The 14,063-nt window shown below is 43.0% G+C and overlaps 1 protein-coding gene across 1 annotated transcript; it reads right to left on the bottom strand.

Moving 5' to 3' along the window:
• Positions 1-1,722: 1,722 nt before the first annotated feature.
• On the bottom strand, positions 1,723-11,841 carry LOC311270128 (beta-1,3-N-acetylglucosaminyltransferase lunatic fringe-like). Its single transcript, XM_084374835.1, has 8 exons — positions 11,351-11,841; positions 6,490-6,538; positions 5,942-6,044; positions 5,707-5,860; positions 5,485-5,570; positions 5,228-5,387; positions 5,049-5,134; positions 1,723-3,922 (listed from the first exon to the last, which is right to left on the bottom strand). Exons 1-8 carry the CDS (start codon positions 11,711-11,713, stop codon positions 3,856-3,858), a joined length of 1,068 nt encoding a protein of 355 aa, XP_084230961.1. The 5' UTR covers positions 11,714-11,841; the 3' UTR covers positions 1,723-3,855.
• Between the last annotated feature and the right edge of the window lie 2,222 nt (positions 11,842-14,063).

Raw genomic sequence — 14,063 nt, 5'->3', positions numbered from 1 at the left:
GCAATTTGCATTACATCATCAATCTAGACTGGACTTCACAAGCTTGTCTCGACTTTGTCACAGCCTTGTGGTCATTCAGTGCAAGTACATCATTCATGGACTAACCATACAGCGACTTCTATAATCTGAAGGAAAGAGTTTCAGACTTTTTATTCCAGATGTTTGAGCATCAGAAATGGATCTAATCAGGATCAGTGTTGCAACGAACATGTGAATCCAGGTGTTGCATATTTATAATTTGAGGCACGGCAGGCAGAGTGACATTCTTTTCCAATACAATACAATTTGTTTTTACCCAACCATTAAATTTCAGTTTTGGTCCCCATAGAAAAGAATATAATAAAATATAAGTTTAAGAAAACTGGAAAAAGACCTTGGGCACCACACTTAGGAAGGCAAGAAAGCTGAAAATGTAATATGAATGAAGTGTGGTGCATTGGGGTTGAGTTGTGTGCAAACATTTGTAAGACAGTTGTGGTGGATTTGTGAAATGTAAGACCAACACCAGAACTTTAAAGATGTAATTTCCATAAAGGAAAGCTTGCAGGTGATGTTGCCAATTCTAGAAACTGTTGAGTTTGAAAGGGTCCACCAATGTTACACTGTCGGCTTCTAGACATCACTACTAGTACTCTTAAAATTGTGCTGCCAACTGACAGTTTGGGAGGAAAATTACAAAATTTGCGACATATTAGTGTGACAGAATGTTTCACTGATGTAGCTGTCAAAACAACATTGTCTGCCCCTCAGGCAGCACATGTTTTATGCTGTTTAAAGGCAACAAAATGTGACTGACTGACTGACTGAGACAATCATGTATCACAGCAGCTGTCTAGAAACTCGCACAAAGAAAATGTTCGGCAACTGCAACTCTTTATATTCTGTTTTTCCCGTGTACCATGAGTCAGCATATGAAGCTTTTCACAGGGGTAATCATACCTGTCAAGCTATTTTTGGTGGTGGCAACCTACTTTTGATATTCAGAAGCATTAGCAAAAAGGGGGGCAGGTGGTTAAGCAATTCACAGTCTACATTTAGAGGACTACTTTGACCCATTTAATGTAGGTTTATTGTTGAAAGTGAAAACTAAAAAGAGAAATGGAAGTGCGGAAATTGAAGCTCATTTTTAGAAGCCCTTGCCACCTCAAGTTTTTTGTTTATTTTACTGAAAATATTCTAATATACTTAAAGTATCGGCTTATTTCCTTCTTTGTCCTTGGTTTACACAGTTCAAGGACCTTTACAAACATCTGAGAAATACTATAAAAGGGTTCTAAGTCTTTCACTGGTAAACAATATCCCTAACTAATTTTGAGTAGGGCATGGCGAGCAGCAGTGGGCCAGTTTCCACACTAGTTTTGGCACTATGCAGGAACATTTGCAGCCAGCAGGTGTCACCATCTCATCGGGAGCATTTTCAACCTGTTTGTCTAAGTGCTCCCCACGGTCCACACAGTCTGACATCTCTCTGCAGTCCACTAATGCGTTGCCTTTATCTCTCTAGGACTCTTGTTTCTCTCTCTGTGTGTGTGTATGTGTGTGTGTGTGTGTGTGTGTGTGTGTGTGTGTGTGTGTGTGTGTGTAGTGGACTTCTATGGGGTTACTGGTCCCCAGACAGGAAACCCAGCAGCTCATAAACAAGGTCAGAAGTTGAAACAGTGTCCATTACAGCTCCATTTAAAACCCTCAAAGTGTTAAAGAACACAATCTCACACTCAAGCGTCTGACCAAAAACTGTTTTTATTAGGCTAACCATAATGTCCACATACAGTCCAGATACTGGAGAGAGCATGTCCGCTTCAGAAGCAACGGTTCATCATATACATTCATTTAACGAGGGACAGAATTTAATTTTCACTCAGTTGTAACAACTGCTTTCAACACACAGAAAGATAGAAGACGACCCAACATGAGTCATTTGTCAATAAAACCTCAAAAAGGGGACATCTTTGTTATACTGCTACTGTATAACATTTTAAATCATTAACAAACATAATCCATCCATTGAAATGGATAAAGACTGGTGATATCCAGCTTTTTAGAAGAATACTTTGCTACACAGGCCTCACTGGACGAGTCCAGAATATAAAATGTGTCGTAGGAAATACCCTATTTGGTGTTTTGCCAAGAGTTAGATGAAAAGATTGATAACACTCTCACGTCTGTACGTAAATATATGGCTGGAACCATCAGCTATTTAGCTTAGCTTAGCTAAGTCAAAAGACTGGTGACAGGAGAAAACAGCTAGCTAGCAAGGTTTTGTCTGAGGGTAAACAAATCTGCGTATGAGCACCTCTAAAGCTCGTTGGTTAACATATTATATCTTTACACAAACTGATGTTCGAAAAAAGAACAACTTTTGCAGCTGTGTCCGGTTAGCTAAGCTAACTGGTAGCTTCATATTTAGCGTACAAAACATGATAGTGGTATAAATCTCGACATCCAACTCCTGTCAAGAAAACAAATGAGTGGATTTCCCAAAATGTCTGACTTTTTTTTTCAAATGTCCTTTTGTCATATGATGAGTTGCAAACAGCAGAAATAACACAACAAAGTGCTCTTATACTTCAGAGAAAGGATAATACTGAACACTGACGAAATAAAACCTTCAGATAAGAAGCCAGGATTCTGCAAAACCATGAAAATCCCTCTGATGTTGGTCACCTCATTATGCGAAGAAGAAGAAAAAAATTATACATGATTGTTCCTTCGGCATTTCTGTGTTACTACTTCATGTTTTGAATCCAAACTGTTTAACACTGGAGTGTGTAGGGTCGCACGTGAGCAACCAAACAACATATTTACATCTTTCACAGCTGAGAAAGTGGAGAGAAGCCACAAGAATGTACAAGAATGTAAGGAAAAAGAATAACAGGCTACATTAAAGAGCAGCGGTTTGTAAAGTACGCTAGTTTAGAGACGATTTTCTCGTTCAACTTTGACCTACTTTGCTTACCGTAGTTGTATGTGCAGTTTTTCAGTGCGATGGCATTACGACCAACATTCATTTCAATTTTACCTCCAAATAAAGTGGTTACGATGCTGATTTATGGAATATTATAAGACTGTGATACATATATTAAGACTGTTAGCTTAGCGCTACAGCCAACAGTAACAAAATCTGCCTTCCAACAGCTCTAAAGCTCTCTGATGCAACATGTTATACCTTACTGGTTTAGTTGCTACAAAAACCAAACGAAAAATTACTTTCACCCTGTTGAATACAATGTTTTCATATGAGATAACATGACGGAAGATAAAAAAAGAAACAAGCTGCAGCAGAGCAGAATTAGTCTCTGAGCCGAGGATAACGTTGGGCTCAAAGCACAGCTGAGCCTGATGCTAACAAAAGAGCTAAAAATGATAGAGGACAGCTGAGTGTGAAAGATAAGGCGGGTCTGGCAGGCTCAGTTTGGAGCCGAGATGTCCACTACTGAGGATAAACCTTTTTGATTTAGGTAACAACACTGCTTTTCGTCTTGTGCCCCCCTCAGGTCAAACGTTGCATTTTTCTTTTCTTCAGAATCCAAGAACAGCAAAGTCGGCTCTCCATTTCTTATTCATCCGAGGAGTTCGTCTTCTTCTCTTGTTGGACGTTTGGGCCTAGGCAGTGTTCAGGTGTCAAACTCATAACCCTGCAGTTCTTCCTAAAAAGTCAGTCTACTCCTCAGAGTGCTGTTGGACGTGAAGAAATTGTTCATGTCCACATGTTTCAGGGATTCTTCAGCACTTGGGTGCAACAGTAAGACTCCTGGATGTCTGTGATAATCTCAGTCTCCAACAGAGAAAATTGAGTTGAGGCAGACATTAAAACTTCTTCTCCTCCATCAGTCTGAATGTGTCTCCAGTTAGGTGTTAGAGACGCCGGGGGCTGGGGCACCAAGGAGTGTCTGGGTACAGCAGACAATGGATCGACCTGAACCTGAGAAAGAGACGGAAATGAGTGTCACAATGCCTGGAAGCTGCCAACTGGGGATTTCAAAATAAGACCGTGAATACAATTAGTCCAGTGCTTACACACATACACACAATGAACAAAGCCAGGAAACTTGTCATAGTAGTAAAACATTCCCAACGAGAAGCGCTTACATAAAGGGGAGATGTAGTACACATGTTTTAAAACCGAAGCTTTTCCTGAAACAGACACAAATACAATATACAGCATGTACCATCGATTTTTTGAAAAGACTTTTAATCTTTTTCAATTAACCCGTCCGTCAATGGGTCGGTGAATTTCTCTCATTACTTCAAGCCCTCCCTCCCCCCCATCAGCGTCTATTGACAAGGCACAGAAATAATGACAATTCAATACACAATGATACAATAACCGAGGAGAGGTCAAAGCAAAAGCAAAAGAAAGAAGGGAAGGAGGGGAGAATACAAAACAAATCCCCTTCATGTCAGGAAGACTTTTGTGTTTTATCCTTTGTATTGTTTTTGCTTTTATGAGTGTTGTTCCTCTGTGTGATGTACTGCTGGAAATATTCACAGACAAGGCCACCTTTGTGTTGGACTGGGCATCAGATCCGTAAGAACACAGGCACTGAAGTTTAATCTATTTTCAATCCAAACAATGCATTAATTAATTGTTGAGATGAGTGAGCTTTTTTTTCTTAGCCGATTAATTAAAGCAACATTATGTAACTATTTTACCTTGAAATAGCAGCTTAAACGTCATGCTGATGGTGCAGAGTTTTGTAAAAGGGTGAATGTTGTCTCACCATGTATATGCAAACAATTAATCAGTTAACCATGAATTAAAATGATTGTAAGTTGTAGCCCCAGATGGTTTTTCTGACAGTTGCGTATTGCAAACGGCGACTTCAAACTCATCCAACAAAGGAGTCATGGAGGAGAGGAGGGAACGGTCCAGAGTGCGGCTTCATTTCAGACAGAAATATGCTTTAAATGTTCAGAATCAGGGATAATAAAACAGTTGTGTTAATGCTGAGGAAGCCCTGATGGCAGTGGAATAAAGTCTTATCAATTCCCATCCCTAGTTCCTTCCCACATATCTTCATAAACTAATACAAAGACAGATATTTTACCTTGTCGGGTCTTCATTTATTGAAAATGCTCCGTTCAGGTTGACTGTGTTTCTGCTGTTTTCCACTGTGCCGTAGCTGAGCGTCACCTGATGGTGGGACAACAAAACATAGTTTAGACAGCCGGCAGATGAGTGTCTGTGTAAGTGTGTCTGTGTGTGTGTGTGTGTGTGTGTGTGTACCTGGCTGTTTATGTCTGACACCAGTCCCAGGTTCTCCAGGTGCGAGTGGAACAATGCTGAGCGGATGAGGCTCACGCCGAGCAGCGCCTCCACGATGTAACCGACGGTGCAGTCGTCAGGGAGGCGAATGTGCTCGGCCGTCGCCATGAAAGTGCCGTCGCTAGACGGAGAGAGAACCCGGAGAACGTACGTTTGATGATGTAGCCGACAAAAACACCAAGAAATTCTCATAACTGATCAAGGATTGAAGGACTCACCTCGACCAGGGTTTCATCTTGAGGGCGAGGCCGCGGCTCAGACAGAATCCAGCTCCTCCCGTGGCGAACCAGAAACGCACCTGCCTCTGCACACACACACACACATACAGCATTAATGAAGGAGCTGTGATCATGTATGAATGATCAATGAAGGACAAATCAATACAGATTTTCATGTTTATTATGAAATGTTTATATATAAAAAAAGTAATAAAACTCTACCATCTCAGTGGTGCCGAGCCTCTCTGTGGCCTCTATCGGTCGCTCGAGGCTCGGCCGGCCGATGTAGACGTCCTGCGTGTGGCTGTACTGAGACAAGAGCTTCAGCAGGGAGCCGACGTTCAGGTAGTTATCGTCATCAACGTGACAGAACCACCTACGACAGACGCCGCCGAGGGTTAGGAAAAAGCTTTCCGTGTGTGTTTACGACAAGTGTTTGTTTTGCAGCGTGTCTTACTTCTTGCCAGACTTTATGAAAGCGTCATACTCCAGAGCCATTTTACAGGAGAGGGCCTGACGATTGTGGGCCGCCGAACAGTTGGTGTTGATCAGGTGAGCTCCTGATCATAACAGACAAACACAAGTCAATGACAAAACTCCGGCACAGCAACGGTTAAAGACTTTAAATGAGGAAGAAACAAAGAAAGATGTTTACTTGATGAAGTAACTTTGAATAAAAGTTCACTTAGGAAGCGAGAAGCCTTTTAAAATTGTTATCCCATTTGAAACTCGAAAACAACCCAATAAAAATCCTCATTATGCATTCTTCTGCAGTGAGTTGACCGTCGTGTGCGATAGTGAGAAGAATACCTCATTGAAAGTAAAACAATTCCATGAGTAAGATGAGGAGCGGCCTGTTGATTAAACCGAAGTGACTTCCTGCACTTCAGGGAAACACAGTATTGCCCAGTCAGCAGCCGTGTTCCTGCTTTCCTGCTCACAGACTGCAGATAACGCTGCTGCTACTCAGCAAAACTGCTGTGTGTGTGTGTGTGCGCAGCTCACCCATCCTTTTCCTCAACTTCTCGTCCTCTCCATCAGTGAACACGTACGTCTGTGGAAAAGAAAGCAAACACACACAGTTCATGTTTTTCCAGCAGCCTGCAGTGACCAGCAGGGAAACACAAACACCAGCTCACAGAAGCGCTTACTACTACGCCGTCATTGTTCACTGACGATTGTTAACGATCTCAGGTGAGTCTCCACCTGTTTCCTCGGTCACACACACACACACACACACACACACACACACACACACACACACACACACACACACACACACACACACACACACACACACACACACACACACACACACACACACACACACGCTGACACACACTGCGGCAGCGAGTAATGCTGACGTTGGATGGGCGCCAAGACAAAGGTTAGCCTCTTGTCTATCAGCAGCAGAGCAGCTGTAGCTCTGTGCGTGTTTGTGTGTACATGAGTGTTTATGCGATGAGTGACAGGGTCGAGGGTCGCCGCGCACTCAGGAAGCCGTGTAGACCCCTCAACTTTCCACAGGAAGTAAACACACACGCTGGGTGCACACAGAGCGGGCTGTAAATACCGTCTCAGCTCTGACAACGAGGTTAAACGGGCTGAAGCTCAGCTTTCAGTTCAGGCCGTTTACTTTGGGACTTTTTATACACAGTACACAAGTGTAAGGATAGTGTACAGTTGAAACTGGTGAGAATGTCATTGGTTTTGCTGGTATTTGGATAGAAACCACAGAAGTGGAAAACAGGAATTTGATCTGATGACTGATGACCAGAACTTCTTCTGTGGATCATGAGTGTGTGTACAAAGTTTCATGGCAATCTATCCAATAGTTAGCTGACTTCATCATCCATAGATCGACGCTCCAACCTGGCTTAAACATTCAAGTGCCCCAATTTAAACTGGGCTAGATTTAGTTGTAAAGTAAATGTTTTGACATCTTGGTTGCAAACAACATAACTGTGTTTCAACAGCACTGACTTTATTTCAGTGTCTAGCTAAGACGTACCTAACAATGAAATTGTCAATTTAAATGTTGTTAAAGAATGGCTCTTTGTGTCCCTGAAGTCTATAAAATGTTCACTTTTCAATAGAAGATGTCAAGATGACTCTGCAAATCGACAGATCAATACTAACTGGGTTGCTGCAGGGCTGGCCTGGCAGAGACTCTGAGAGAAGAAGATCCCAAAGTCTGCTGATGTTTGTGTATTTTAGCCGTCGGACGTTAACTGACTGCTAAGGACTTGACACCCCGAATAATAAAGATAAGTTTGCTTTCAGGGACAGAAACCACAAAACGTGTCTCGTCACTTTCTGAGTGCACTTTGCAACCTCCCTGCCCGGCAGCACGAATTCAATAATAGCTCTCTGGTCCAAGTTCTGTGCGATCACATCACTGCCGGTGGTAGAGAGAGAAAAGAAAGAGAGACTGAGAGAGAGTCCAGCCAGCTGTGAGTTTTTGTCAGTCTCCTTTTTTTTTTTCCACTCTGAGCCTTTTTAAGCCTCCAGAGAGCAGTCAGCTTCTTGTTAGAGTGTGTGTCTGTGTCATACCAGTGTGTGCTCAGGCCAAGCTGGGTGGGGAGGCAGGAGGTGGAGGAGGGCGGAGGGGTCAGTGTGAAGAGAGAAAATGTGGTTTTGAGGGGGTTGGTGGGTCAGTGGATCGCCAGGAGTTGAGCTTTATAACACAGGAAACAACAACAACCGAGACAGGAGAAAGTGGTGTCTGTCTGTGTGTGTGTGTGTGTGTGAGAGGCAGTGTGTGTGTGTGTGTGTGTGTGTGTTTACTCTTGTGATCAGACACATTTTTAGCTTCCCGTGAGAAATCTGGAGAGTTCCCAAGGCATCTGTGCTTGTGAAGGTAACGCTGTGAGAATGTGTGTGTGAGAACGTGTGCGCTGCTGTGTTTCCATTACTCAGCAGTCTTATAGTATAGAGGTGTGTCTGGGAAACAGGTAGAGTTACACACACCTGAGCGTGAGAGCAGATGTAGGAATGCGTCACACGCACACAGTCACACACACACACAAACACACACACACACACACCAACAGTACATAGCATTGCCTTGTTTCCGCACAGTTTACGCCACCACGGTTCAACGCAAGGAAATGCATTTCTCTATGGAAAGATAGGAACGCATGGGGGAGGATCTTATCACAACTTCCTATCACCTATGCCGAGGAGGTCATGTGTTCGCCTCTGAAAGTTTGTTGGTTTGTTAGCAGGATTACACAAAAACAGATTTCCATGAAACTTGGATGGAGGATGGGTCTCGGCCCAGAACAGACCGTGTCAACTTTCGGTGTGGATCCGGGAAGTTTTTCTCACTTTCTTTAACGTTACGAGAACAATCATCCGTATTTAGATGGCTGGCATCTATGAATGGGTTCAATTTCATGCAGATCCTAATAAAAATCCAGTTCTAGCGGATTTGAATATGTTTTATTTGATGTTGGATTTGATGTTTGATGTACTGGGAGCTCAGAGCACCATTGCAGTTATTACACTGCTAGCTGGTTAGCATGCTAACTTCAGTAGACATCTGTGCAACACAAAACACAACAAAGACTTTGACATAACGTCAACACTGTCGTTTTTTCACATTTTATTGATTTCGAATGACTTAAATTAAAATTATTTCATACTGCACCTTTAAAAGATGAAGTATGCCATAGAGCTTTTCACTAAAAAGAATTGAAATGTTAAAATGTAAAATTAAATATATTAATGTGTAAATAAAGCTGTAATATGTAGAGTTCCAACGTTTTTCGCCTGTCCTGGGCATATGTCTGAGTTAACAGAGGTTCCCGTAGGAATGAATCCACTTGTTGACTCACAGATGTGCACAGAGCTACTTGGAAACGAAGCATTACCCTAATCTTAACCTTAACCCGACCCTAATGTTAACCACTGACCCAAAAATCATCCGTTTTCCCAATATGGACACAGCTTTAGTCCCCAGTTGCACCACCCGTCCCCAATTAACTCTGCTCTTGAGTCTGAAATGTGTCCTCGAAAGCATCCCAGGTCATACCCGCACTCACACACATCAGCTGATCCCTCTACATAAGCTCTATTTACATGTCAACAGTCTCTCTGCAGCATGAGACGAGGCTCGAACGAGTCCTCTGAGGTTTAAATGGAAATCACAACGACCGCTGTACGTTCCACAGTCGTGTCTGCATTCGATTACGAGCTTTGAAGCCGCTGGGTGCAGTTCACCACAGTCCCATGTGTTTTATAGCAACAGATTCATCTTTGACTCACTCACCACTGTGATTCAGACCAAAAAGCTGTCTATTCGCACCGTTTGATCTCAAATATTTATCTCTGAGGCTCTTTACAGCTGAAACTCCCCCCCGAGCCCAACAGCTTTCTTTCAGATCCAGAAGTCATGTCTTAACTCCTCCAGATCACAGGACTGCTGGTTTAATGACTTGGACAAGATGTCCTCTAATGCAAATGGTAGCAGAGGAAGAATTGAAGTGACAAAATGTATTGTTTTGGTAATTTATCAAGCAAAAATGTGAGTTTCCTGCTACTTAAATGTTAGTATTTTCTGGTTTTCTTACACTTCCATTGAAGTAAACTGAACATCTTTGGGTTTAAGACTGCTGAACGCAGCACCTTGGCTCTTGAAAAATGAAAACAATCATTGGTTACAGTCCCGTTAAGATGATTTACTTACATGAAATAAACAACTGTATGATAGAAAATGCCGAACTACATGTGAAAAGTCCAGCACTTATTAAAGGACTCGAGTAAAACACAAATATCCGTATCAAAAGCGAAAGTAATCAGGCTGTTGAAATAGTTTCAGTGCAAAAACAACTATAGTTGTCCGTAACATACACCGAGTTGTGTTTCAGTGACAATATTTCACTCGCACTGCCGCGGAGTAGAAGAAGAAGTCGACTGAAAAACACAAGTAGCTCAAATTGTGTCCCTGAAACTGCAAAGCCTCTCTGAAATCTAACTTCCTCTACTATTTCACAGCCATGACCAATCAGTTTTCCTGACGTCTTTTATGATGCAGACGACAGTGAGTCTCTCGCTGTGTGCACGGATGACAGCCTGAACAACTGTTTTGTTGTAATTGGAGGCTTGAAACACATCTGCATCTCACTACTGAGACTACTTGAGGAAATCCAGGGTTCATTCATCCACTATAGAGTTTCCTCTTTACGTCCCCTGCCTGTATTATGTCAACACATCAAGCGGCAGTGTGGTCGGCCCGTCGGCCCTCAGATCTCCCTCTCATACATTACAAAGGCCTCTATCTCTGTTTTATGATTCGCTGGCAGGCTGGATCAAAGAGGCAGCTTCTTCTGGAAACCACTCACATTTGAGGGGGTTTATAACTTGATTGCAATTGCAGCAGCAGCAGGAGGAGGAGGAGACGAGGGGAAATATTTACTATACATACACAACTTCCCCTGATATTTACAGGAGATCACACTTTTGCATGAGGCCAGATGATGTACAGCTGAGCTCTGATCTTAATGAATAAGCACTGATCTGACATGAAAGGGTTTTTTTTTTCTCCCTCCATGTGACCCATCACACAAACACAAGATCTCAATGATACATGAGCACATTAAAAGTACAGTCTGGCAGCCTGTTTATTCTCCTGTTGCATTACTGGGATTTGCACTGAATGAAATCACACACAGGCTGTTGATCATTCACTTTCTGAAAGGTTTTACTGAAGCATGCAGGTAATCTATGTCTCCTCGAGGCTCTAACAGCCACAAAAGTCAACTTGTTTATTCATCTCGAGTTAAAAACACACATCTAGGTTATTTTAACTGTATAAAACCCTCAAAGTGTGGCCCATAGTATAAGTTTCCCTCCTCTGGCTCACCTGTTGCATGCTCCTGGAGATCCAGGTGTCCAGCAGCAGATCCAGCCTCTGTCGGTGGTATCTCCCGGTGGTTTTCACCGCTATAAACAGATCGTCCGGGGAGAGATGCTCCACCGGCCCGGCGGGAGCGCTTCTCCGCGTGGGGCCGCTTATCGCTCTCCTCTCTCGGGTCAGTCTCTTGAAATACGCCGAGAAAACTTTTCCGCCCGGCGCTGCGACCGGAGGCTCCGCCGGGGCTCCGCTGCTCGGGTGACCGACGGTGACGACGAGCATCCCGGTCACGAGCAGGCAGGTGACCGCGGCGGCGGCAGCGCGCGGGGCCGAGCTGAAGGTGATTATCGATCCACCGGCGGGTTTCCACATTGTGACGCAGTGGGTGGTGTTATTACAGCTTCATTCATGGACGGAGGGAGGTCTGAGAGACTGTTGTCTTCAGTTTACAACATCTCCACGGTGGACACACAACCTACAGCCGCTCAGTCTGTGTCCTTCACTGGATGACCTCCTGCTGATTTATCTCAGTGGAGTTATAAACTCCTCCAGTGGGCAGGGCCGGGCCTGGTTGAGCCAATGGCCGGTTTGAGCGCTCGGGTGTGGGCGGAGTTAACCAAGCGAGGCCTCTGGATGAACACGCACATGGTAGAGAGCAAGCAGACTTCATTCATCATCTTCAGACGTGTCTTCTCTGAGATTAAGGGTTTTCATTTTTCACTTGAGTTGTTGGAACAGCCAGAAGTCCCTGCGTTATTGACCTGCACTGTAATTCACTAAAGTCAACTTTAAATGAACTTAAAAAGCCAGGAAGGAAACCGACAACCTCAGAATTACCAAGCAAAGTAGACTAATACATTTAGGTTGTAAAAGCTTAAAGCTATTAATCTACTTTACTTGGTCATTTTGAGGTAATCTGTTTCCTTGATTTGTCAGGTTTTAAAGCGTGCACTATATAAAAGTCTGCTGAGTGGATTCACTCACTTTCTATTTCAAGTTTGTGGCAGTATCTGCAGGTACCTTATTACATGGTGGTGTGTTAGGATTTCTTTGCACTGAATTCGAGGCAGCTGCCACGTTACATATTTCTTGTTTAGCTGAACAATATTACTAACACATTTGATTTCCTATTAGTTTGAAGACTCTTCTGACACAAAGAACAGCAACAGCTGCTCTTCTTGGCACCACTTGTTCCTGCATTGGTACAAAAAAAACCCCAAAAAACAAAAAAAAAAACATGCAAACTTGCTCATATGAAACTTATTGAAAGATGTGAAGCATGAGGGGGTAAAGACTGAACTCATTCATCGTGGTTAGCAATGTTTTGATTATTGCGAAAACAAAAGGACTTGAAAGACATACAGCGTTCTCTTCAAACTATGAAAAAAGGATCTGCATTCATTCACATTTTATTTCCTTTAATTTACCACTTGTCTTTTGGTGTTTTTAAGGCCTAACAGGAATCAACACCACCGAAAACTGCTGTTCTTAAAGGGTAAACTGGGTTAATGTGAGCCTGTATCTCTCAGCCACTGACGCCCTCCAAACTTTCATGACACGAGGATTAAAATATGATCGTTATTGCATGTTTTTCATTTCTAATGTGTTGGATAACTCAGCACATTACAGGTGTTCGGATTTACTGAAAATGAAACCAGCAGTTTTCCTCAGAGCTCCTCTGTGTGGAGGCTCGGCGGGTAATCCTCCGACCGGACAGATGTTGAAGACGACCGTGACATTGGAGTGTGTGTAGTGCTGCCAACACACACACACACACACACACACACACATAGAGAGAGAAGACGGACATGCCAAGCTGCCAGGTTGCCAGATCCGCCAACCATCTGAGGAATGTTTCCCCTCTAATAATGTGCAGCTTGTCTGTGCTGTATAATCTGTCCTGACCCTTGAAGAGAGTCAGTATAATATTACATTTTAGACATTACAAATACCACCACACAACTATGAGTCCATTTAGGACTTCTAGAGAAAGAAATGCCATGAAGTATGATAAGCTTATTAAAGAGTAACTTAGCACCGGGATAAAAAGCAGAGCTCTGCTGCCCCCTGTGGTTGAAAGTTTCACCGCTGACCACACCCAGCACCGTTGATGGGCGTGGTCAGAAGTGTGTTATGTTCAAGCTGTAACCACACCTATCTGTGATGTCAATGGGTCCAGGAATACACCTGTTCGTCACTGCAGCACGGCGGAAAGTTAAACCACTGGAAGTCAGCAAACACAAGGTTTTCAGGGGTTGTTTCAGTTCGTCCTCGAAGAGTTACTTTAGAAGAGCACAGCATAGATCTTTAATCAAAAATTAAAACTTTTTTTTGTGGGAAAAAAAATCCATATTTCTGTAAGTTCGACAGACAATTTTAAGTAGTTTCCCTCGCGGTCTTAAAATTCACTCTGAGCCTGACCTATTGAATGCCATATTAGAAAAATCAGTAAACTAAGCTGATACATTCTGTGTGTGGTGCTTTATCGTAGGCAACTGGATTTGTTTCAGTTTCTTTGAGGACGCCTCACCTCTCATCCACGAGGCTTCTTCAGTTCTTACTAACTGGAGGGGAGTTGCAGGCTTTTAAGCTGATAAATAAAAAATAGAGGAAGATGGGATCGGATAATCACGACACCGTAACATCTGAGAGGCAGGGTGCGGTTGTGAAAGTGTTTCCGTTTCTAAAACTTAGATGACAAAATAACTCCTGACAAAATAAC

Source organism: Pagrus pagrus, assembly GCF_965226575.1.
Source record: "Pagrus pagrus genome assembly, chromosome: 2".
NCBI lineage: Eukaryota > Metazoa > Chordata > Actinopteri > Spariformes > Sparidae > Pagrus > Pagrus pagrus.
This window is presented reverse-complemented; position numbering and strand designations above follow the sequence as displayed.

Excerpts from the sequence above, each read along its gene's own strand:
- LOC311270128 (XM_084374835.1), bottom strand. The coding sequence starts at position 11,713 with ATGTGGAAACCCGCCGGTGGATCGATAATCACCTTCAGCTCGGCCCCG. Across the intron at positions 5,861-5,941 it reads TTCATAAAGTCTGGCAAGAA|GTGGTTCTGTCACGTTGATG; the intron begins GTAAGACACGCT and ends CGTCTGTCGTAG. Across the intron at positions 5,571-5,706 it reads GGCTCGGCACCACTGAGATG|AGGCAGGTGCGTTTCTGGTT; the intron begins GTAGAGTTTTAT and ends GTGTGTGTGCAG.